Consider the following 22185-nt stretch of genomic DNA (forward strand, 5'->3'; position numbering starts at 1 on the left):
TTTGAAACTCATTCTGAATCTTAACTTCTAGACAACACCTGTTTACCTAAAAAAATAATATTATAGGACATTTTTACACAAATTGACTAAGCCCCACGGTAAGCTCAAGAAGGCTTGTGTTGTGGGTACTCAGACAACTATATAATATAATACATAAATACTTAAATACACAGAAAACAGCTATGACTCAGGAACAAATATCTGTATCATATACAAATAAATGCCCTTACCAGGATTCGAACCCGGGACCATCGGCTTCATAGGCAGGGTCACTACCCACTAGGCCAGACCTAAGTGTAATTAAATCGTGTTTTTTTTCAGGACATCAGAAAATAAGGAGTTGCTTCGGCAGCAGCTACTGTCAGCGAGTAAAGCGCGCGCGGACAAGGGTGAGCAGCCCAAGCCCAAGCACCGCAGCCGCCAGAAGAACCGATGGAAGCTCAAGTTCCACCACCAGGCCCTGCCCCAAGAGTACCTTGACCACTACGAGCAGAGCCTTCAGAAAGTCAATAAATCCAAGAAACCGGAGAAACCTAAAGTGGAACCCGTCGATCTCAATAACATCACAAACGAGACCTTCAAAATATGGGCGCAAAGGTTAGCAGGCATTCAGAATGAGACCGGGTCACTAACTGTACCAAACATGGCTAAAGCACCTAAAAAGGACGAGAAGAAGAAAAATCCGGCCATCGCTCCAAGTAAGATTGTCACTTACGAAGATCTGCCGTACATGGGGGAAATGACGCTAAATAATTCCAAGCCTAGAAGAGGCCGCAAACCCAAGAAGGCAGATATTTGCCATCTCATTTATGAAAACTACGGGACAGTTGTACCCGGACAACCTCCGCCTCAGGTGGAGAGAAATCAACTTAGCATGTGTCCACCGTTACGAAGTGACGGATTAAGTGCATCCAAAACCGACTTACAGAACAGAATTATCTCAAACTTGTTGGAAAGGAAGCTGTCACAGGAAAATAAGAAAAGATTAGAAACTCTGACGCCGCCACAGTTCGCCAGTCCGGACGAGCCGATGCCCGAGGCGCCCGTCACTATCGCCGGCCCCTTGCACAGCGACGAGGAGCCTCTCAATCTTTGTATAAGAGATCTGCACGAGCTGAAGATTCAAATTCAAAAGAAATTCGGCAATATTTATACGTCGCTACCTGAAGTAAAGACTGAACCTGAAACTGAAATAATTGAGGATAAAGAACAGCCTAACGCCATATCTGTAATCCAAAGGAATACTAATCTTCCTGCTACAGCTAGCAGTTCACCCGACCTGTCACGGTTGAACCGGAACGTGTCCCCGACGCTATCGGAACCTGCTCAATCAACGGCGAGTCCCGATGGGGACGGAAAGTTCCCCGGCTACGTGTACTGGCCTAACGCTGGCATATATATGCACCCGCTAGCTTTACAGACGCAGCTCCTCTACTATCAGAGGCTAGCGGCGTCGGGCCAGCTGCCATTCTCACCAGAAGAACAAGAGCGGTTATCTACCCCAAGTAGTGTGAGCGAAAGCATATCCACGGAACCTTCGACGCCGGTCGAAGATAACAAGAATAAATTAGTTCTAAAACAAATTTCTGAGTTACTAGACCCTAACGTAATAAAGAAAACCGAGGAATCAAAAAACCCTGATGTGGTTAAGATGAAGAGGTCATCCCCAAATCCCGTACCGGTGCAGGCGCCGGTCAAGCGGAAGAGGTCGGCGATCTTCATTCCTCCTGTGCCAACCAAGACTAATTCCACGACACCAACTACAGAAGTCAGCATCTGCAAATTTAAATTTACTGGGGGATCAAAGCCCTCCTTACAAGAAAAGAAGATGCTCTCTGTAGATTCTGGAGGAAACTTCAGATACTACAGTGGAACAGGCAACAAAGGGAATAAGGGATATGATTACTTGCATAGAGACTCCAATCAGGGTCGAGCTCAGTTAGCCGAAGCCTCCGTTTCAAGTCAACCTAAAATCGAGGCACCGGCGACTGCTTTGAGTAAAGAAGACTTGAGTAAGAGGAAGAGAAAATCTCGGAAAAGTCTACAGAGGGAGAAGCTAGAGCAAACCTTTAAGGAAAAAGGTTTTTTGATTCAAACCCAGCAACTGCAGTCAGCGGAAGGTGCCACTTATTGCAAGTTCAGGCAACTCCGGAAATTTACGAGATATCTTTTTAGGAGTTGGAAAGATTATTTGCCAGGCGAGTTGGATGAGAGGACGGGTGAAGCTGTGAACCCACAGCCGTCCCCTTCGGAAGGGCCTGCCAGTGAGTGGGGGTAAAGACCTCTGCCTATTGGACTGATTTCCAGACTATGAAGGTTCCTCGTTGAGTGTCCGCGTTTTGTGCTGTGCCTGTCTTGCTAATAGGTGAGAACAATTGACTTGCGTGTTAAAAACTGAACATTAAAACAAGTGCCTATCACAACATGAGAATTGTTTAATTATAGCCAAAGAATGTTGTATACTGGCTGCTAAAGTGCATTTAACTTGCTGTAGTGAGATTTTAAATTAACTGTGGACTTTCGCTACTGAATTCAGAGAGGGCTACTGGTTGTTGATCGCGTCCGTCCATTATTTAATTGTGTATTGCGGTAAACTTTATTGACATTGTTTAATTAATCCATAGTTTACCTTTTACAGTTGTGCTTTGTTAAATTTCGTTATAGATCTATGTGTTGTGCATTTTAAAACTTCGCTTGAAAGAATATGATACGGTAATCATACTTTATATGAATTAGTGAGAAACTTGTATGTGCCTTTTTAATCTAATGTTGTTGTGAGGGTACAAATAACTAGATTACAATTTTCAATCAACAATATTTATGTAGACATAGAAAACTAATGAAACTAGTCATTTGACACCTCTAACGTAGGATTATTTAAATAGGTGTTAATGAGAGTTTACTAAAACTGCAGTCACGGCTGATGGTTTCTATTGTTCCCTTGTATGATGTATTTAAAATGGGTCAAAATATTTGTGTTACACTTGCAGCAAACTTTTATTATAACTATACTGCAAAACGTAATTCAAGACCAAAAAAAGTACGACAATGTTGCCATTGAAATAATTTGTTTGTAAAATAGTAAATTGCTTTTGATAAATAATCACGCTAAGATAATTTATTCCTTAGTAATTTTACTCCTACTATTTAATAAAGTACTTTTATTTACTTATTTGTACATAAATACAAGACGCGCTAGTAAAAAAGTGGCAACATTTCTTACTTTTTTTGGTCTTGAATTACGTTTTGCAGTTTAGCTATTAATTGTAAATTTTTACACTCACATAAGTAATTAAAATAATATTTATTTATTTATATAATAAAGACCGTATTGGTTTGTAGCTTCAGTAAACTCTCACTGCGTTTTCGAATAAATGTACATACAGAATCAAACAGAGTTATTCTAGTCATTAGTGTTAAGGTTTTTACTTGGTTGTTAATATAACATTTAATAGATTAATATAAACTGTTTCATAATAAAACCACGTTTTGTACTTGATATATTATTTATTACAGAAAACATTGTTCTGTGATAAATGAATGAAAAACAAAATGCAACGGGAATGTAATATACCAATTAAACATTTGATCTAATCATATTTTGTATGATTTCTGTAACATAACAAAGGGAGGAAGCCCGTAGTAACCTGAGGTTACTTAAATGTATGCCTTATACCAGGCATGTGCCCATTTATACCTTGACACACCATCATGATTGCAATATAACAAATAGTAAATTTTCCTTACAAGCTAAGCAAATCGTAAAAATCTATCCAAAACGTTCAACAGTCTGCGTACCCGCACACATTCTTATAGATTATATCTATGCTAACATCCCGACTGAATGTTTATAGCAAAGTTAGAGGATGAACCTAAAAGTTGACAATAAATGATTTAAAAGTATTCAGTCGAGATTAATTAAGGCACTGAATAACAATGATGTATAAAAATAGCATTTCATTATATCGATGTATACACGTAATGAAACAACCAGATTGAGCGAACAAGCTCATTGGATCAGTGTAGGACAGTACACCATAGCCGCTTAGGAACTAGATTCAAAATAGAAAAGTACGTTCGGAATGTACCTAATAACAGGAATGTTATCAATAATGACCGGAACAAACAATTGAGTTCTTGAGACGGGGCAATTTCAGCCGCGAGGAGGCGGGTTGTTTGTCAATTTTCAAATAAAACGATGACTGCCGGCGATCAGTCACATAGAAAGCGACCGAAAACAATGGTCCCTACTTTTGCCCGTATTTATAGTCTGTACAACCCCGATAAAATGATTACAATTTGACACACTCGCGACTCCCTATTTGACACTTTGTGAATCTTGGCAAGTCGGACGTCCCACGAGAATCGGAATGCGAACGACGTATGCGTTAATCGCCGATCAGAGCAGCCGTCATCGGCCAGGGAAATATTACCGTGATGTTTTGCACGTTTGTCGATTCTCGCGGTGGGGAGGGGGGAGGTAGCGTCTAGGCCTTGAGCACGGCGCGGGCGGCGCTGGCGATGTGCGGCGCGGAGAGGCCGTACTTGTCGAGCAGCGCGGCGGGCGGCCCCGAGCGCGGCACCTCCGTCACGAACACGTGCTTCACCACGACGTCGCGTTGCAGCGCCACCGCCGACAGCACGGCTTCGCCGATGCCTCCTGGAATTGTTACTCGCTCTTATTATTCAAAATTACGCCAATCGTTTGTGAGCGGAGGCATAAGGAATCCGGAACGAAATAAGTAATTTAGACTTACGAGTAAAAATGAATAATATTGTGGAAATGGAAATCGTTTTCGGGGTTTTCGGCCGTATAATCGAATAATATGTAGTTTAGATTTTGGATTCCTCGATAGCGGTTGTAATTTTTTGTTGTTGTTAGTAATCAAAATTAACACTATTAAAGAGCATGACATAGTATTAACTGAGACAACTATCATATATTGATGAACGACATAGGAAATAAAAAATACCAATAAATAATAATATATTATAAATAATAATATAATATATTATACCTAAGAACTGATGTAAAAAGTAAATATAAATGCATTTGTATTTGTATTTTTGTATTTGTAAAAATACGGTGGCCCGAAATTTCCAATAATCAATATGTTGAAAATCTACAAGTTATGTTTAGCTGAAAAAGGTCAGAGATGATAAAGACGTGTGAATGGAACTGACCGGCTTGGTAGTGGTCTTCGACGACGACGATGCGGCCGCCGCAGGCGCGCGCGTTGGCCAGCACGGCCGCCTCGTCCAGCGGCTTGATGGTGAACGGGTCCAGCACGCGGGCGTTGATTCCTAACAACAATGTTCAATTGTTAACGGCTATCATACTTTTAGATACATGCGAATAAGGGTTCATTTAGACGGCGCACAAACTCGCATGCGACTTAGTTACATTGCGGACTATTGAGGTTACATCCAATCCAGCCGACCGATCAAATACCATAACGTAATGAAACTCGCATGCGAGTTCTCGCAATGAGCCCAAAGAGACCGGTCGAGAACGAAGGATTTCGTTCAGTGACTTTTACACACACTGTTCTTTCAATGTTTAAGGTAATACTTTAAAACATACTCATACACAAACAAGGTAAAAACGAACCATTATGGTGCGACTCTGTCTCTGCCACACCCGTAAATATACCCGGCCGTCTCCATACAAACACTACGACATCCATATTTAGCCGTATTATTTAGTATGGAGTCGGCCGGTATATGACGGCACCGCTATCCTAGGAAAACCGATCTTTATGCTCTAGTTTCCTATGATAGCGGTGCCGTCTGAAAGCGAGCTTTACGCTGTCGATTTGAAATAGTTATAAACAAGGCTAACCTCAACACGCATTGAAAGTTGTTTTATAAAAATACCTATGTCCGTACGCTACTGACCACGTCGCCCGACGGCGGGCGCATGAGTACGACGCACGGTTCACTCTAGCACCGCGTCAAAGCTACACACAAATTATGTATGCCGCTGTAACGACGCAGTGCTTCAGCGATAATTGATGGCACACTACTAACGTTCGTCGAACAATTCGCCGAATCTGCTTAAAAACAGCGAATAGATGTAAGGCTGGCTCGTACCAATGAGTTTTTCGGAACTAATGTAGGAAATATCATTTGATATGTACCACGTTCGTTTCGGTGAAAAGATTCATCGTGAGGAAACCTGCATACATCCGCGAAGAAATTCAAAAGGTGTATGTGAAGAATGTATGTGAAGTGAAGTGTGAAGAAAACTGCACTGGGCCAGGAGGGGACTATAGCCAAAGCCCTCTTGCGTTTGACAGGATGCCTGTGCCCAACAGTGCGACGTATATAAGCTGAATTATTATTATTAGATACTAAGGTCAGGCGTCGCTCACTCCGCGATTTCGTCGCTTTGCAACAGGTAGCTACAAGTAAATCCGTTCCACATCAATTTTGGTGGCTAGCCATAAGTCGCGCGTGGCGCTGTCGCCACCTAGCGGCCATATCTATCATGCTCGTAACAGACGCGTTTTGTTAGAGAGTGAGTCTTCTGTACCTAGTACGATTATTTATTCTGTGCTAAGGTGGTAAGTTAAAATGGGACTGGGTTGATCATGTCTGCCGAATGCCGGACGACTTGTGGGCCAAGTTAACCACAGAGTGGGAGTGCCACGAGTCTAACCGGGAAGCCGGCAGGCCTCGTCGGCGATGCGGGATAACTTGGACTCCTTCTTGAGAGGCTGGCCAGATATTGCACTAAATAGAGACGAGAGGAGGAAGAGGGGGGAGGCCTTTGCCCAGCAGTGGGACACAGTGGGTTCTGAATAATAAGGTGGTAAATAATACCTTCAGCCTTGAGCGCCTCCGCGGCGGCGACGGATTCGTGCAGCGTGATACCGGCGCCGATCAGCAGCACCTGGTCCTTGGGAGACTGGCGGACGACCTTGGCTTGTCCGACCTGGAATAACGTTCCGTAACTTTCAACAATCTTATTCAAACATACAATTTTCACAAGCTTATAAATAGAGTTAGACTAAGAAAAGTCTGCATTGGTTTTGATACCATACGCAGTGCAAGTGTTATTTAACACGTCATAATTTCATAGAAGTTTGACGTTTAAAATAACACTTGCCCTGCGTGTGCTATCAAAATCGCTGCGGACTTTTCTTGGTCTAACTCGAACATATTTCATTGTTACTAAAATCAAGGAAGTATACGAACTTCGATCTCGTCAGAACATTTTTATAAATATACATTCAATAACTAAAATGTCTGTTGATTCCTATAATTTAGTGTATATCTAAACTTTAAATTCTTAAGAAAATAATCATGTGGTATATTCTCGAGGAAAATATGCGAAGTATGCAAATTTTTCATCGTAAACGTTTTTGGGTAAATCTAAATAAACTCGCTTTCCGAGTACGCTTCGTCTCTGACAGCGGGCCAGCTACTCAGAATTATTGTACCCTACTTTTACTTCCTCGCATTTTCCCGGCATTTTTGCCACGGCTCATGGAAGCCTGGGGTCCGCTTGATAATTACTACTTACTCTTTGATGATTTTGAACGCCCCTAATGTTTCATTTAGACAGTGCGAGAAGTCCCATGCGAGTTTCATTACATTGCGGTATTTGTAACCAACAGTCATCAATGTAACTAAAATCGCATACGAGTTCGCGCGCCGTCTAAATCAGCCCTAACGCTTAGATACTTCCGCCGCAGACTACGTCAGTAGAATGAAAGTTAGTGGACTGACCTTGAAGACCTCGTCGTTGGGGTAGAGCATGGAGGTGTTGGGGCGGGAGGTGCGGATGTAGCAGATGCCCTTGGTGTTGGCGGCCAGCTCCACGGCGCGCTCCGTCGACACGGCGTCACTGGAAACAACATAACTTGTTGCTGAAGATACATTTACTACTTAGATTACCCTACGCCGAGTCAGACGACGCTACGGAGCCACGCTGTTACGTCGTCGCCCAAATCTGATGTTTAGTTAATTTCGTTTATAAATATGTCTATTATTTTTCCGTCTTTTTTTAAAATTTTGTAGTTTTACAGTGGCTTGGTTTTATACTGTAATGCTGTTACTTATTTCATAAATAAATAAATAATATTGATTCACTTGTAGTAAAAAGGTTGCCGTGTTCAGTACGGATATGATGGTCGTTCTTGTCTACGTGACAGCGTGATAAAACGGTGTCCGTCACTTTCTATCTCACGGTGTTAAACAGTGACAGTTATTTTATCACGTGGATAAAGATGGATAAAGCTATCCATAATACGCCGGCTGATATATCTGGCGTTTAAAAAGGTAAATATGTAGGTAATTTTAATTTGCTGAAAGAATCAGTGCTGAACAACTAAGTTTTAGCAAAGAAAATTTGAAATAGAGGAATATTGTCATTAATTATGTTTAGCAATTTTAGAGCGCCATTTGACTTAGATCCTTATTTTGTCACTGATATGTGTTAGATTTGTTAAATGTCAAAAAGTATCGCCATCTACTCGAGGATAGGCCAAAGGTATGGCGGTGGCGCCATACCTTGGCCTATCCTCTAGTAGATGACAATATATCTCTAGTCTAAATTCTATTTGGTTTTAGTTAGCGGCGGAAAGTGTTCACAGTTGGAACTCGAATATCTGGGAAATTTCATGAAACATAAAAAAAGTTTCCAGATTATTGGGAACTTTTACAACATCCTGGAAAGGTTGTTCGAGCGCTACTGACCACGTCGCCCGACGGCGGGAGCGTGAGTACGACGCACGGTTTAATATAGCACCACTTAGTTGCAATGGACAATTTGTGTACACTGCGATATAAATAATGTAGTGCAGTTTAGAATTATATGGAAGATTTTAAGTATAAGAGCTCTAAATTAATCGTATTCTACACAGTCAAATGGCAGTTGAAGCACGCGTTTGGGTAGTATTCCGTCTATCCAATATCTTGGTCCAATGTCATTGCATCTCACTTTCTCACTAAGCAAATTTGAGACAACATACACATTGGACAGTTGGAATACCACCCATAGATATAGATTTGTCAGTATGTCGCTGAAATTTTTAAGTCATCTCCTGCTGAGTTCTTACTTCTTCAACAACATGTAGGGGCACATAATTATGAAAGTTTATCAAAAGGAATAAAATGATGATCGAGAATCCGCTGGAATAGGGAAAAGGTGGAAAATGGCGAAATTAGCACGTATAGCACAGCTGTTGACATAGGCAGCTATTCCATCTGTATTTGGGTGGTATTCCATCTGTCCAATTTCTTTGTCCAATGTCTTTGCGTCTCACTCTCTCATTAAGCAGAATGTGAGACAAAATACATAAAAGATATTAGAGAGATGGAATACCACCCCTACACTATGAATATAATGTACCTATCCTGCCACTTACAAAGGGGTTGAACAGGCAGACGTCGGCATAGTGCTGTACAGCCCTAAATCATTGACCTCATACTTGAATGACCGCACTCTCCAATATGATTGTAGTCAACCAAGTTGATGTACTCACGAGGGGTAGAAGACGGTGGCGGTGGGCACGGCGCGGAACAGCGCCAGGTCCTCGAGCCCCATCTGCGAGGGCCCGTCCTCGCCGATGCTGACGCCGCAGTGCGAGCCAGCCAGGTTGATGTTGCTCTGGCTGATGGCGCCCATGCGGATCTGAAACATTTACTAAAGTTACTACTACTATCTTTGTTATGGAAACAATACAATTTGGTTTGTAATGGCAGGGAACAGTTTGTGAATTGTACTGTAGTCTGCCCACGATCATAAAATAAATAATAGTACTACCGTACAGAACGGAAACTTCCTACAAAACCGAAGTTTGACAGCGGTTCAGGGTCGAATCATGCTCTTCCTTTATCCCTTTCGGCTATTTAAAGTTGTCAAAATTGAAGCCATTATCTTATCTGTGGTTATGCACGCAAAGGGACGTCAAGTTGTGTCAACCCTAATAATTGCTCGGAGCAATGCTGAGCCGAACTGAGCCGAGTTTGCCCAAAGGGAGGAGTTTCACATCCCTAGCACGATGATATAACTAGGACGCCCGTTTTACAGCGACTGGCGGGCATTTCTGTTTCATTTCTTTTTTTATTACCAGAATCTATCCCGGCCGTGGTTTTTTTGTGATTTGGAATTGGATGAACTTGGCGATGGTTGAAGCTCACTTAACCCTTTTCCATGCATAGTACGATTTATCGGCCACATACGCGCCAGTATAATATGAACCTTAGCGATCCGATTTAAAGTGCAAATCATATTTAACTTTTGGGAAATGTAATTTGTCTTCAAACGAATCATCATAGCTGTATTAATTAGAATATATTAGGATTTTTTGGGAAAACCTTGTAGATTGGTGCGGCCTGGAAAAGGGTTAATAGGGGAGAGGTACTGATGCCGATAGGTACATTTGTGTTAGGTCAACGTGATTATGGACTGGATATCGTTAGTTCACACAGGACTATAATTGGTATCCAGACCTGGTCGAAGGTCCTGGTGAAGAAGGCAGCGAAGGTGGAGACGAACGCGACGGTGCGGTCGCGGCAGGCGGCGCCGGTGGCCACGCCCACCAGGTTCTGCTCCGCTATGAAGCACTCGATGTATCTGAACATTTAAAAGGGTTTGTGATTTTACACTGAAATAAAGTTAGTTAACATGCTCCATCACAATAGATGCTTAATTGCTACGAACATTTTAATTAGACTATAAAAAAAAATCTTTACTAGGACAGTACACGTTGAAGCATTTGCCACTAAGGCTCGGCACCGATTTTTTGTAAAATCCGAAATATGCCAATATTTTTAATTATTTTATATGGTCTTTACGTAGGACTGAATCATGTATTTAGGTAACAACTTAGTATTATTAGATTGTACCATTAATAATGAAATAATAAACTAATGAACGAACGGTATTTTTTTAGGTTCCGAGCCTGGTTTGTCACCTTTTGCAGCTTTTAGCCTGAATCGGAAACTTTAAGTAGACCTTTACACTTCGCACCATTGGGCAAGGGACTTCATTGATAGCCCCTACAGTTCATGTACGCTGTCTATTTTTTCATCCATATATTAATGTATACAGTTTTATAAGTAAAGACGAGGGAAAAAACTTACCTCTCAGGGTAGGCGTTGCGTAGTTTGTCACTGAAGGTAGAGTTCTTAGTGTCACCATCGAGCGCGATTACCCTGAAACAATTAATAACCAATAAATATTACATTCCCGTGAGGACTCAAAACCTAAAGTTTACATATAAGGTTAATTTTTAAACAAACTAGCGACCCGCCACCTAAACCTTCATACACCTAAACCTTCCTCAAAAATCAATTGATAGGTGAAAACCGCAAGAAAATCCGTTCAGTAGTTTTTGAGTTTATCGCGAACATACAAACACACAAAGAGAGAGACGCGGCGAGGACTTTGTTTTATAAGGTGTAGTGATAGATTCAAAAGTTCATCAGAAAAAGGAGACTTACACCCAGCAGTATGAGCGACTAACCTCAGGTTGGTGTCGGCGATCTTCTTGAGCGCGGTACCATAAGCCAGGCGGGTGGCGACCTGCTCGCCCTGCTTGTACGCGGGCGGGGACGACAGCGTGATGTCGCCGATGTGCACGCGCGGCGCCTCCGCTAGCGGCGGCTTGGGCTTCAGCGAGATTGTGTTGTTCTTGATCTGCGACTGCAGGTGCTGCGGGGTAAAAAGAGCTTGTTAAACATTGGTTTTGGCAGCGGGCTGAACTAAACGATTGTTGCAGCAATTGTTTTTAGTGTCCGAACGCTACTGACCACTTCGTCCGACGGCGGACGCGTGAGTACGACGCACGGTTCACTCTAGCACTACTTAGTTGCAATGCACAATCTGTGTACACTGCGGTATAAATAATGTAATGCAGTAGGTATGTAATTTATACAAAACTATCATCACTCCTCATTTATTAGGGCGATATTCCACCTGTCCAATTTCTTTGTCTCACTCTCTCATTGAACAAAATGTGAGACGCAATACACATTGGATAAATATATTGGACTGATGGAATACTACCCTTAGAACCATGTTGTATACTATGTTGGGGAAAATCTGCTGACAATAAACTATAGTTGGTCAAGCAGATCTTGTCAGTAGAAAAAGCCGGTAAATTTAAAAATTTTGGCGTAAAGGTAGATATCATTTCATAGAAAATTTGAATGTCGCGCCTTTTTCTACTGACAATATTTGCTTGATCATCTATATCTTCAGTTTTTGAATAGCAAACCTTGATGATTTTGAGGAACTTGCTGAATGAGTTTTTTTTTACAGTTTCGACCATGGAACAAATCCACAACCATGGAATAAATAAACAGAGTCTTAAATAAGCTAACCTTGATAATCTTCTCGCCATCAGCGCCAAGAGCCTTTCCATGCCAGTTCTCCAGATCCTCGATGCCGGGGAAGCCCTTGCCCTTGAAGGTCTTGGCGACGAGCGCCGTGGGCTTGCCGGAGACGGTCGCGGCCTCGTCGAAGGCCTTCACCAGCTCGGTGACGTCATGCCCGTCGACCACCAGCGAGTGGAAGCCGAAGGATTTCAAGCGAGCGTCGTATACTTCCACCTAGTCAGAGAAAGTACTTTATTTGTGGTGGGATTCGAGATTACTGGCAGAACGATTGAGAGAAAGATATTGTTGAACTGATCCAAACACTTTGAAAGACAATAGATACATAATGAGTGAGTTCCAGATACTTCCAATACAAAAGAAAGTTATTATTACCTTCAGAGCTTCAAATCCTTTTGAATACGCAATACGCGTAAAGAAATAGAGTTAGTCTAAGAAAAGTCTGCAGCGATTTTGATAACATACGCAAAGTGTTATTTATACGTCATAAATTCAAAGAATTGACGTTTACAATAACACTTACGCTGCGTGTGCTATTAAAATCGTTGCAGACTTTTCTTGGTCTAACTCTATATTACTTCACTTTTCCTTTCCTTTAACATTAATATCTAAATCGGAAAGGTGTGACAATAAGCCCTATATATTAGTAACTACGTAAGCGAAACGGAACAGACGTTCAGCAATTCTACATTCAAAGGGTATCTGGATTTATCATAAAATATACTTGGTCAAGCAAATCATGTCAGTAGAAAAAGGCGCGAAATTCAAATTTCCTATGGGACGATAACCCTTAGCACCTACATTTTTTTAAATTTGCCGCCTTTTTCTACTGACAAGATTTGCTTGACCAAGTAGTTATATATTGGTTTGAGAAAATTGTCCGAACGCTACTGACCACGTCGCCCGATGGCGGGCGCGTGAGTACGACGCACGGCTTGCTCTTGCACCACTCGATTGCAATACACAATATATGTGAACCGCTGCATTGTAGTGGTGCATACATTCATAATAAATATCTATAGCACAGCATGTCTACGATAACTGGTGAAATTGTGACTAGTTGCCGCTTTCTTACTGTGCAAAAAACTATTGGAGTCCCATATCGCCTCAATTATTATTAACCATCATTTTGACTCGTCAGAAACCTGATTCCAACTGGTCGAGCCGGTTGAAGAAAGTGACGAGGGGCCCGAATTCTAACAACTACTAAAATGCACTTTTACTAAAAAGAAACTTCTGCTTGTGGGGCACGTGGTGCCGCAGTAATGTGGGCTCCGATTGGCCGAGTCGGTTGATGTTTAAGATGACCAGGTTGTCTAGCTTGTAGAGGCTCGCGACGTGCAGCGTTTCCTAATGCTGTATGTCTATATTTTCTTACGATAAGGATGTAAATCCCCTGTCTACATTTCCTTACGATAATGTTTTAACTCACGTGATGCTGCAGCGAGGTGGGTTCCGACTGGCCGAGTCGGTTGACGTCGAAGATGACCACCAGGTTGTCTAGCTTGTAGTGGCTGGCGAAGTGCAGCGACTCCCAGATGCTGCCCTCGGCGGCCTCGCCGTCTCCCACCAGGCAGTACACCCTAATGAAGTAATGACAAATGTGTACAATGTTTTATACAATATGAAACTTTCACTACATTTGGGTGAATCAACTTTTCAATCAGCAAAGGATATCGATTTTTCAAAAACCATGTTAACTTTTTAATTTTTTTGTATACAGGGGCATTATTAGATCCGTATCTTTTTTTTTTAGTAAATTTTATGTTTAACTTTCTTTGTTATTCTGTACTTGTGTATGTTAACAGTTTGACGTGTAAAATTTGGAATTTAATTATGAATCAAGGAGGTTCCGTAAGTATTAAATTAACAACTTGATCAGATAAAAGTTACATTTTGTACCGTAACGCAGCAGAAAAAAGTTAGCTCCCATACAAAAATGGCGTGTCCCTGATGTTTGTATGGGAGCGTGGGGTGGGCCTCGAGGCCGAGGTCGATCTTGCGAAGTTTCTTTAACTAATGGACAATTGGACACATACCTGTAGGGCGCCTGGTCGAAGTACTTCCCCACGTAGGCCATGCCGGCGGCCACGGCCAGTCCCTGGCCGAGCGAGCCGGTGCCCACATCCACGAAGTTCAGGCGCGGCGTGGGGTGGCCCTCGAGGTCGTTGTCGATCTTGCGGAGGTTCTTGAGCTCCTCCACGGGGAAGAGGCCGGCCTCAGCCCACGCGGCGTATAGGATGGGAGCGGCGTGACCCTGGGTAGTGAATTGTCTATTATAATTTTGTAGATTCCCAGTGCCTTGGTTTTACTAGTAATAAACTATGCAGAGAAGTTTGTTATCGATCAAAACAAACGATAAAAAAAATCTTGCAATTCGTGTCACATAATTTAACGATGTGCTACCCCATACTAAATTAATTATGTATTAAGCAGAAAGGTCTGCAAACGATACCATAATGAGCGGCGGGCAGGCCCGCCTGCGACGGTGAATTTTTCAACTTTTTCTTAACTTCTAAGCATCGTGAATTATCGTGAAATTCACTAATGTTTTAGAAAACTAATCGTAAAAGTTTAAGCAATAAAGTAATTGGTCCATATGCAACGCTATTGTACAACGCAAGTATTTACCTATTATAAAATAAATTATATCCAGAAAAGCAATTTTAGATTTTACTGTATTTGCTTGTAGGCGTGGTTTCATATAAATACTTTATATGAGTATTCGTGTTATCAAATATGCCAGACAATGGCGTGTTAAGGTTAAATTAGTATTTTCTACTCGCCTATTATAATGCAAACGATAATAAATCCAAATAGAATTCGACCAATGAAACACGATTTCAGACTTGCCGGCATATGTTAAATGTAGGTACATATTTACAATTATGGTCTTTCATGATGTCATGAATACCCACTATTAACACTCGAAAGCTCTAATCAAAGGGTTCAACAGCAGAACTGCTAAAGAGCTTTTAGGACTCAAAAGGCACAAAACCTGCGCGGTGACCAGAATACTGACTGGACACTGTAAGTTGAATAAACATATGTTTCAAATTGGGAAGAAACAAGATGCGACATGCAGGTTCTGTCAGGAGTCAGAGGAGACTGCAATGCACATTCTCTGCTCTTGTGGACCACTAATGTCAAAAAGAAGTACCTACCTAGGGCGACACGTAGTGCAACCCTATGAGGTACAGAACATTACAGCCCAAAGAATCTGGAACTTTCTGGATGCAACGGGCATTAGTAATGAACTTTAAAGGGCCGTCACAATAGATCAATGCTGGTCGATGCGACACTCAAAGGCCCACAACACCACAATAATAATAATACCCACTATTACCCACAGGACCGATTAATATTGATGAGACATAACCTCAGTTAAGTAAGCACCAGCTTCTTTAAGGTGTATCCATCCACACTGCAGTTAACTTTTGTGGAGCGAGACGTTAACATTAGTTGACTTACCTACTGTTGCACAGTGTTTCTACACAAATTAACTACTGAAGGATGCACCTTTAGCGTCTTTTTCTGCACAAAAGTTAACAGCGGTATGGATACACCTTTAGCGTCTCAATTTTGTGCCTCAGGCAGCGTGGTAAGGTCGCTGCCAAGTCTAGCAAATATTTTCCGAAATACCTTGGAAAGAATGAAGCGGTCGGCGGAGGGGTCCCTGGGCGCGGAGATCTTGTAGCGCATGGTGTGGAAGAACAGGACCGACATGATTTCTGCCATTGAAGCGCATGATGTCGGATGTCTGCAACAAAACAGAAATTTAGATGAGATCTAGAATTATTTTGGAGAATAATTTATATGCGATCAAGTTCCAGAATAATTGTTCTTAGATTCCTGTGTTAATTTACTCAACACATTCAAGTGTATGTAAATTTACTACAATGGACGCTTATACATCTAGTACTGATGGATGAGGCATTCCTGACGGTTGATATTGGCCTGTACTGTAGCCGCGTGCGCATGTGGTGGTCAAAGGGTTAACCAATGACATAGCGGTTTGTGAAGGAGAGGCAGTCCATGCCCGATCTCTAACTTAAAATAAGACTTTCTATTGAACGAAGTTTATGTAATCGCGTGACATTGTTATATGGGTATATAGCAATGTCACTAATTACTAATTAGGAACGTATGCAAACTTACCTAGATGCGAATGTCGCATTACGTAATATAAGGTGCTATCCATAATAAATAGGTACTCACGTCCATAAATAAATATTTATTAAATAGAATAGATAATTAACTAACAAAGTTAGGAGACAGGCGCGGCGCGGTAGACATGACACGCGATGACTCTAAAGGTTTTAGTATCTAATTATTTTGAATTTATTGTTGCAGTGCGATTATCACGCTATCCTAGTTAGTACTAGCGATTTCATTGCAGTATTGTCAAACAATAACTCTTTAAACAGCTGGGATATTTTAGAAAGCAGCAAAGGGATAGTTTAGAAATTGCGTCCTTCAAATGGACGCAATTTCTAAACTATCCCTTATATGCCCTGATTAAGGGATTAAGGCAGTAAGCAAGGCAGGGCAGTGGGCAACGCTCATGCCACTGCCTCCTCTCATGCTATATATTTTTTAACGGTGTGGTAACCAGATCAGCAACGCTGTGACCTTCCCCCAACACGTTGAGGAAATTGCCGTATAAGCTAATTTTATCGAAATTGTGGTCTATGATAAATGGTTGTGCGACAGATTAATTAAATACGATAAGTAGACCTAGAGATTTTTCTAGCACGAACGAGTCAATGCTAGTGACTAGAGATGCCACGAATATTCGGCAACTATTCGGTATTCGGCCACTTTGCCGTATATTCGGTATTCGGCCAAATGTAGCCTACTATTCGGCCGAATACCGAATATCTGTTGCACCTACCTAAAGAAAAATTACACAAAAACATAACAAAAAACTAGGTATATTTAAAATGTATTCTTGGAAAGTAGTTAAATACGAAGGCACGTTTTTGAGCATTTGTTGATTACAAAATATATTTTTTTATCATGGGTATGATTTGATTAACTCTAACTAAATTTACATGCGTTGCCTTCGTAAGATCCTATGAATATCATGGCAGGACAGGGTGACAAACGAAAGGGTTCTAGAAATTGCACAGCTGCCTAGCCTAACAGCGTTTCTCAAGCAGAGACGTTTGCGTTGGCTAGGGCATGTGCACAGGATGGAACCCTCTCGACTACCTCGTCGTGTTCTTCTTGGTGCGGTTGCGAATATAGACCACCAAGACTGGGAGAAGCTCGCAGAGCAGCGGACGGAATGGCGCAAACGTGTTGCGGAGGGTCGCAAGTTTTGTGATGAGACCTGGTTCGCCGCACTCGCTGACAAGAGGCAAAGACGACGACAAGGTGTCTCAGTACCGGTTTCCACAAACTTCTCTTGTCAGACCTGTTGTAGACCATGTCGATCTCGCATCGGTCTATTTAGCCACCAAAAACGGTAGATATAGACGAAAAGGCCTACGTTGATGATGATGATGATGATGAACTAAATTCATTAATCTTGTTCAACATAAAAATATATCTTAGCAAACGTTGTGCTTTGTCGATGAACAGTTTTCATAATAATTGTGACTCAAAATGTTCGCATGTCATGCCGAATATTCGGTATTCTGCCGGGAGAGTGGCCGAATATTCGGGGCATCTCTACTAGTGACTTCTTTCCGATATTTACTTGTAGTTTATTCTTGTTCATTTATTTCCAAATGTGGCCTTTGAATATGAAACTTATAAGATAGGTATCGATCAACTACATATCGGAAGGAAGTCACTAGTGTTGCCTTGTTCGTGCTAGAAAAATCTCTATGTCTATAATTATAAGAGATAAAGAAGTGATTTTGATTTCACTATCTAAATCATTATTATGTAACTTTATACTAGAAATAATCAAAACAAAAGTCACGCAAAAGATAAAGGAATATGCATGATTCAGTTGACTGATAAATTGATAATCTTTGAAATTTGATAATGAACCTAATTTTTTTGTACATAAAGATAAAAATTGAAAGACCTAAAAACAGAAACAGATTGGACCACTGCAGTTGAGTAATAGTGTTACTGACTCGGTTTACAATGTAATCATTATCTTCATGTAGTTAACTTATGCAATTAATTAAATAACTATGTTATGTGAACTACTTGTTAGCTCTAATAACAGCAGTTTTTGTTATGAAAATTAATTTCCTAATGCTCAGGTTTCCAAATATGCACTGTGCAGCTGTGTAGGCTTGTCAGCACAGAGAGCCTTTGTAGATACACATTTTACACTCCTTCATTTTCAAGGCCTCCAAAGTACCTATATACTTTGGAGGCCACTTACTTTATCTGGTGAGCGGCATGCTTGATTGCCACATTTTGGTGTTATTATCATTTAAAAGTAAATTCTACCAACCAACATAAGGAAACAACCCAAAAATTGTATCAGATTACTATGCCCAACATTTTTTTTATGTAATAGTCAGCAAACGAGCAGACGAGCCGCCTGTTTGGAAGCGGTCATCGTCGCCCATGGATATAAGCAACATCACAGGAGCCACTTAAGCGTTGCCGACCCTTGAGAACCCATGAGAACATGTGGATAAAAAGCAACTTTCTCATAAGTTTTTGAACAATCAAGAGAGCCTTTACCCGCTGGTGTGGTGAAAATTAATTAACCAATTGCAGTCACAATATGTGACTTTGATGATATCTCCCATTATCAATAGGTGTTGGTTTATTTATATCTCAGGTCACTGGTCAATCACGATCCTCCACCAATGACAAGTAAAGGTTATTGACAAGTTGGCAACTTATATTAGGTGTGTTTAGCTTAATTTACATACAATGAGCTAGATCTTTCACGTTATATAAAACACACAAATTAGGTCAAATTTTAATTACATAGACTAACAAAAGACCTAGAAACGATAAGATAAGACTAGAAATAAATAGCAACAGACGGACAAGAATGGAAGAAAATGTTGGACAAATATACTAGCAAAGGGTTAACCCTTTGAGAGCCATACCTATTGCTCTCAAAGGCTCTAATGCTTCACAATAATGCACAATAGTTAACACTTGCACCATCTGGGCTATCAAAATTACTGCCAATTTAGCCTGGTCTGACTCAAATACTTAAATATGTTGAATACTATCAAAATTCACAGACCATTTATGGTACAGTCGCCATCAGATATATCGACAGAAAAGTGGACAAAAATAATAACGGAATGGTACCCGAGGGACGGGATAAGAAAAGAAGGAGGACAATTTAAACGTTGGGAAGACGACATAAGAAAGTTAGATGGCCCTACATGGAGACGAACTGCAAAAGACAGGATAAAATGGAAATGTTTAGAGGAGGCCTATGTCGAAAGACAAGCTGTAAAAAGGACGAAACGAAAACCGGTTGCCAATTCACTTAGTTAAGAAATTAGATATATAATATATATTGTAGTATAGAAGAAACATAGTGCAAAGGTTCCCACTTAATACTTTCATATTATTGTGTTAAACAGCAATAAAGGCTTATTTTATTTTATTTTATATATCGGAGCGGCCAAGGTGCTCATAAATATCTGAACATGCCTCAGGGCCCAGGAGGGAAACTACCTTAAATCCTTAAGTTGGTTCATTTTACTTAAAGGAGACATTCCTTTACTTTTAAAAAGAAACAAAACTGCAATCAAAGATTTTTAAAAATTTGCCTTTCTCAACTGGGAATCAAATCGAGTAAAACTCCAAAAAAAAAACACTTGCTATATTTTTCTACTAGTCAATCCAGTTAATGTTAATGATAACATTTCTTTAGGAAACATTAGGTTACAAGAAACTCAAGAATATTTTTAGACAAGCGAAATTGAAGAAAAAAAGAAAGAAAATTGAATGCAGTTTTGTTTCTTTTTAAAAAATATAGGAATGTCTCCTTTAAGTAAAATGAGCCAACTTAAGGATATTAGTGGGGAAACTACATATTAACTGTTTACATATTAAAGCAATTGAAAGTTGCTTTACCACTATGCTACCATTAGCTGTAAGTTTAACTTGGTTTAACATATCGTCAGCCTAATTCGCAAACCTTGTAACTCCTCAGGGGGAGTTACGAGATTTGTGACTATAAGTATTGTTGTCCAAGGTAGCAATTACTAATTTCCTTGAAATGGAGTTACGAGGTTTGCGACTTAGGCCGACGATATATATAGGACTATGAGAATAAAATATTAGAGTGGAAATTTGTAAAGGAATTGTTTTACAATTTCTACATCATGAATGTGAAGTAAATAAGATCAGATTTAAATTTCAACTATAGCTTTAAGGTACAAGCTGAATATAATCTACACACAAATAGGTAGCTTATTTAATTAACTGATTATAAAAAAACCGGGCAAGTGCGAGTCGGACTCGCGCACGAAGGGTTCCGTACCATAAAGCAAAAAAAAACCGGAAAAAATGCAAAAAGAAAACGGTCACCCATCCAAGTACTGACCATGCCCGACGTTGCTTAACTTTGGTCAAAAATCACGTTTGCTGTATGGGAGCCCCACTTAAATCTTTATTTTATTCTGGTTTTAGTATTTGTTGTTATAGCGGCAACAGAAATACATCATCTGTGAAAATTTCAACTGTCTAGCTATCACGGTTCGTGAGATACAGCCTGGTGACAGACGGACGGACGGACGGACAGCGAAGTCTTAGTAATAGGGTCCCGTTTTAGCCTTTGGGTACGGAACCCTAAAAATCTCTGTTTATCTAATAAATGTAGGTACCTGTGTGTTTATATCTCTTATCATTATGATACAGTGGGTGCAGCAAGTATTTAGTAAGTATGTATTATCTGTCATGAAATGAGAGCGGGCGGCCTTGGATCATGGCTACAAATCAATCACGTGGTCCTAACCTCGCGATTGCAAACCTAATCCAAAGAAAATCATCATTTATAAATAAAAAACTAACAGTACTACTATATATTACAGTCGAAAGTCCACCGGAACACCGGCAAATGTACTTCTGACCTTGTCAACTCATTTGCATTATGCTAAAAACGCCGGCCAGTCTTAATTCAGACACCATTTGATGAATATTTTCCGTGTAATATTTGAGAATTCTAGCAGTTAAATGTGAGTAGTATTGCTGCGAAAGCCACCAAGGTAGACTTCTTGTCATAACTATTGGAATCTAATTGGTAATACACACTTTATTAACCTTCATTAGACCTTCAAAATAGCGGGTCAACACAGTACCGACGCTATGAGGTTAGACACTCACCCGGACTTTGACGCATTTGTGGCGACTATGCTGTCGATTCTGAGCTTGTTGGCGATGTCCTTAAGAGCCTGGACGTCTACGTTCTTGTCACCCTTCATTGTGGATTTAGGAATGTTTATCACAGGATATAAGACACCACGTTGTTACACCGGGAGTTTGACCACCCGCCGCGCGCTTCAATCAAGAAGTGTCAAAAACTGACGTTTGGTTTGTTTTTAATAACTCTGGGACTCTACGGATGTGAGGCAATGCCGGTAATGCCATGTGAATGCATTTTTTTTAGTTAGAAATATTTTGCACAGTATTAATATAATAAAAAATGGCACATTTCGGCTTTTGAAATATTGATATCAAATAGTTTAACCTCGGAGTAATTAACAATGGAGCCGCCATTAACAGGCGTTCCCCTCTGTCGAAAATAGGCGGCCAATGGTCAACCTCATGTCAACCATATGTATGGGCTGACGTTTATCTGACATGACGTACCTATACATTTGATGTGCCCCTCCCCCGCAAAAAACGGCAGACTATTTTGTACCGAAAATTTTAGACATGGCGTCTCCG

The 22185-nt window shown here is 40.7% G+C and overlaps 2 protein-coding genes across 2 annotated transcripts in view; one reads left to right on the forward strand and one right to left on the reverse strand.

Annotated features, from left to right (window-relative positions):
- Positions 1-3595, forward strand: part of LOC134665567 (uncharacterized) — a 34607-nt gene extending 31012 nt beyond the window's left edge. The window contains exon 3 of the mRNA XM_063522542.1: positions 322-3595. Coding sequence (XP_063378612.1) covers positions 322-2278 — 1957 coding nt within the window. The 3' untranslated portion in view covers positions 2279-3595. The remainder of the gene's footprint in view (positions 1-321) is intronic.
- Positions 3488-21821, reverse strand: LOC134665642 (transketolase-like protein 2). The gene is made up of 13 exons (XM_063522598.1): positions 21622-21821; positions 15991-16108; positions 14388-14605; positions 13781-13931; positions 12337-12564; positions 11478-11665; positions 11095-11166; positions 10462-10585; positions 9492-9640; positions 7735-7852; positions 6826-6937; positions 5185-5304; positions 3488-4660 (listed from the first exon to the last, which is right to left on the reverse strand). The coding sequence occupies exons 1-13, from the start codon at positions 21717-21719 to the stop codon at positions 4488-4490; spliced, it is 1869 nt and encodes a 622-aa protein (XP_063378668.1). The 5' UTR covers positions 21720-21821; the 3' UTR covers positions 3488-4487.
- Positions 21822-22185: the final 364 nt, after the last annotated feature.

The sequence above is a fragment of the Cydia fagiglandana genome, chromosome 1, assembly GCF_963556715.1.
Source record: "Cydia fagiglandana chromosome 1, ilCydFagi1.1, whole genome shotgun sequence".
Classification (NCBI taxonomy): Eukaryota; Metazoa; Arthropoda; class Insecta; order Lepidoptera; family Tortricidae; genus Cydia; species Cydia fagiglandana.

What these genes read in the sequence shown, in the direction of transcription:
- LOC134665642 (XM_063522598.1), bottom strand. Translation starts at nt 21,719, where the DNA reads ATGAAGGGTGACAAGAACGTAGACGTCCAGGCTCTTAAGGACATCGCC. An exon ending in ACAAATGCGTCAAAGTCCGG is followed by an intron (nt 16,109 to 21,621) that starts GTGAGTGTCTAA and finishes GTTTTGTTGCAG; the next exon opens with ACATCCGACATCATGCGCTT. An exon ending in CGAAGACCACTACCAAGCCG is followed by an intron (nt 4,661 to 5,184) that starts GTCAGTTCCATT and finishes TAACAATTCCAG; the next exon opens with GAGGCATCGGCGAAGCCGTG.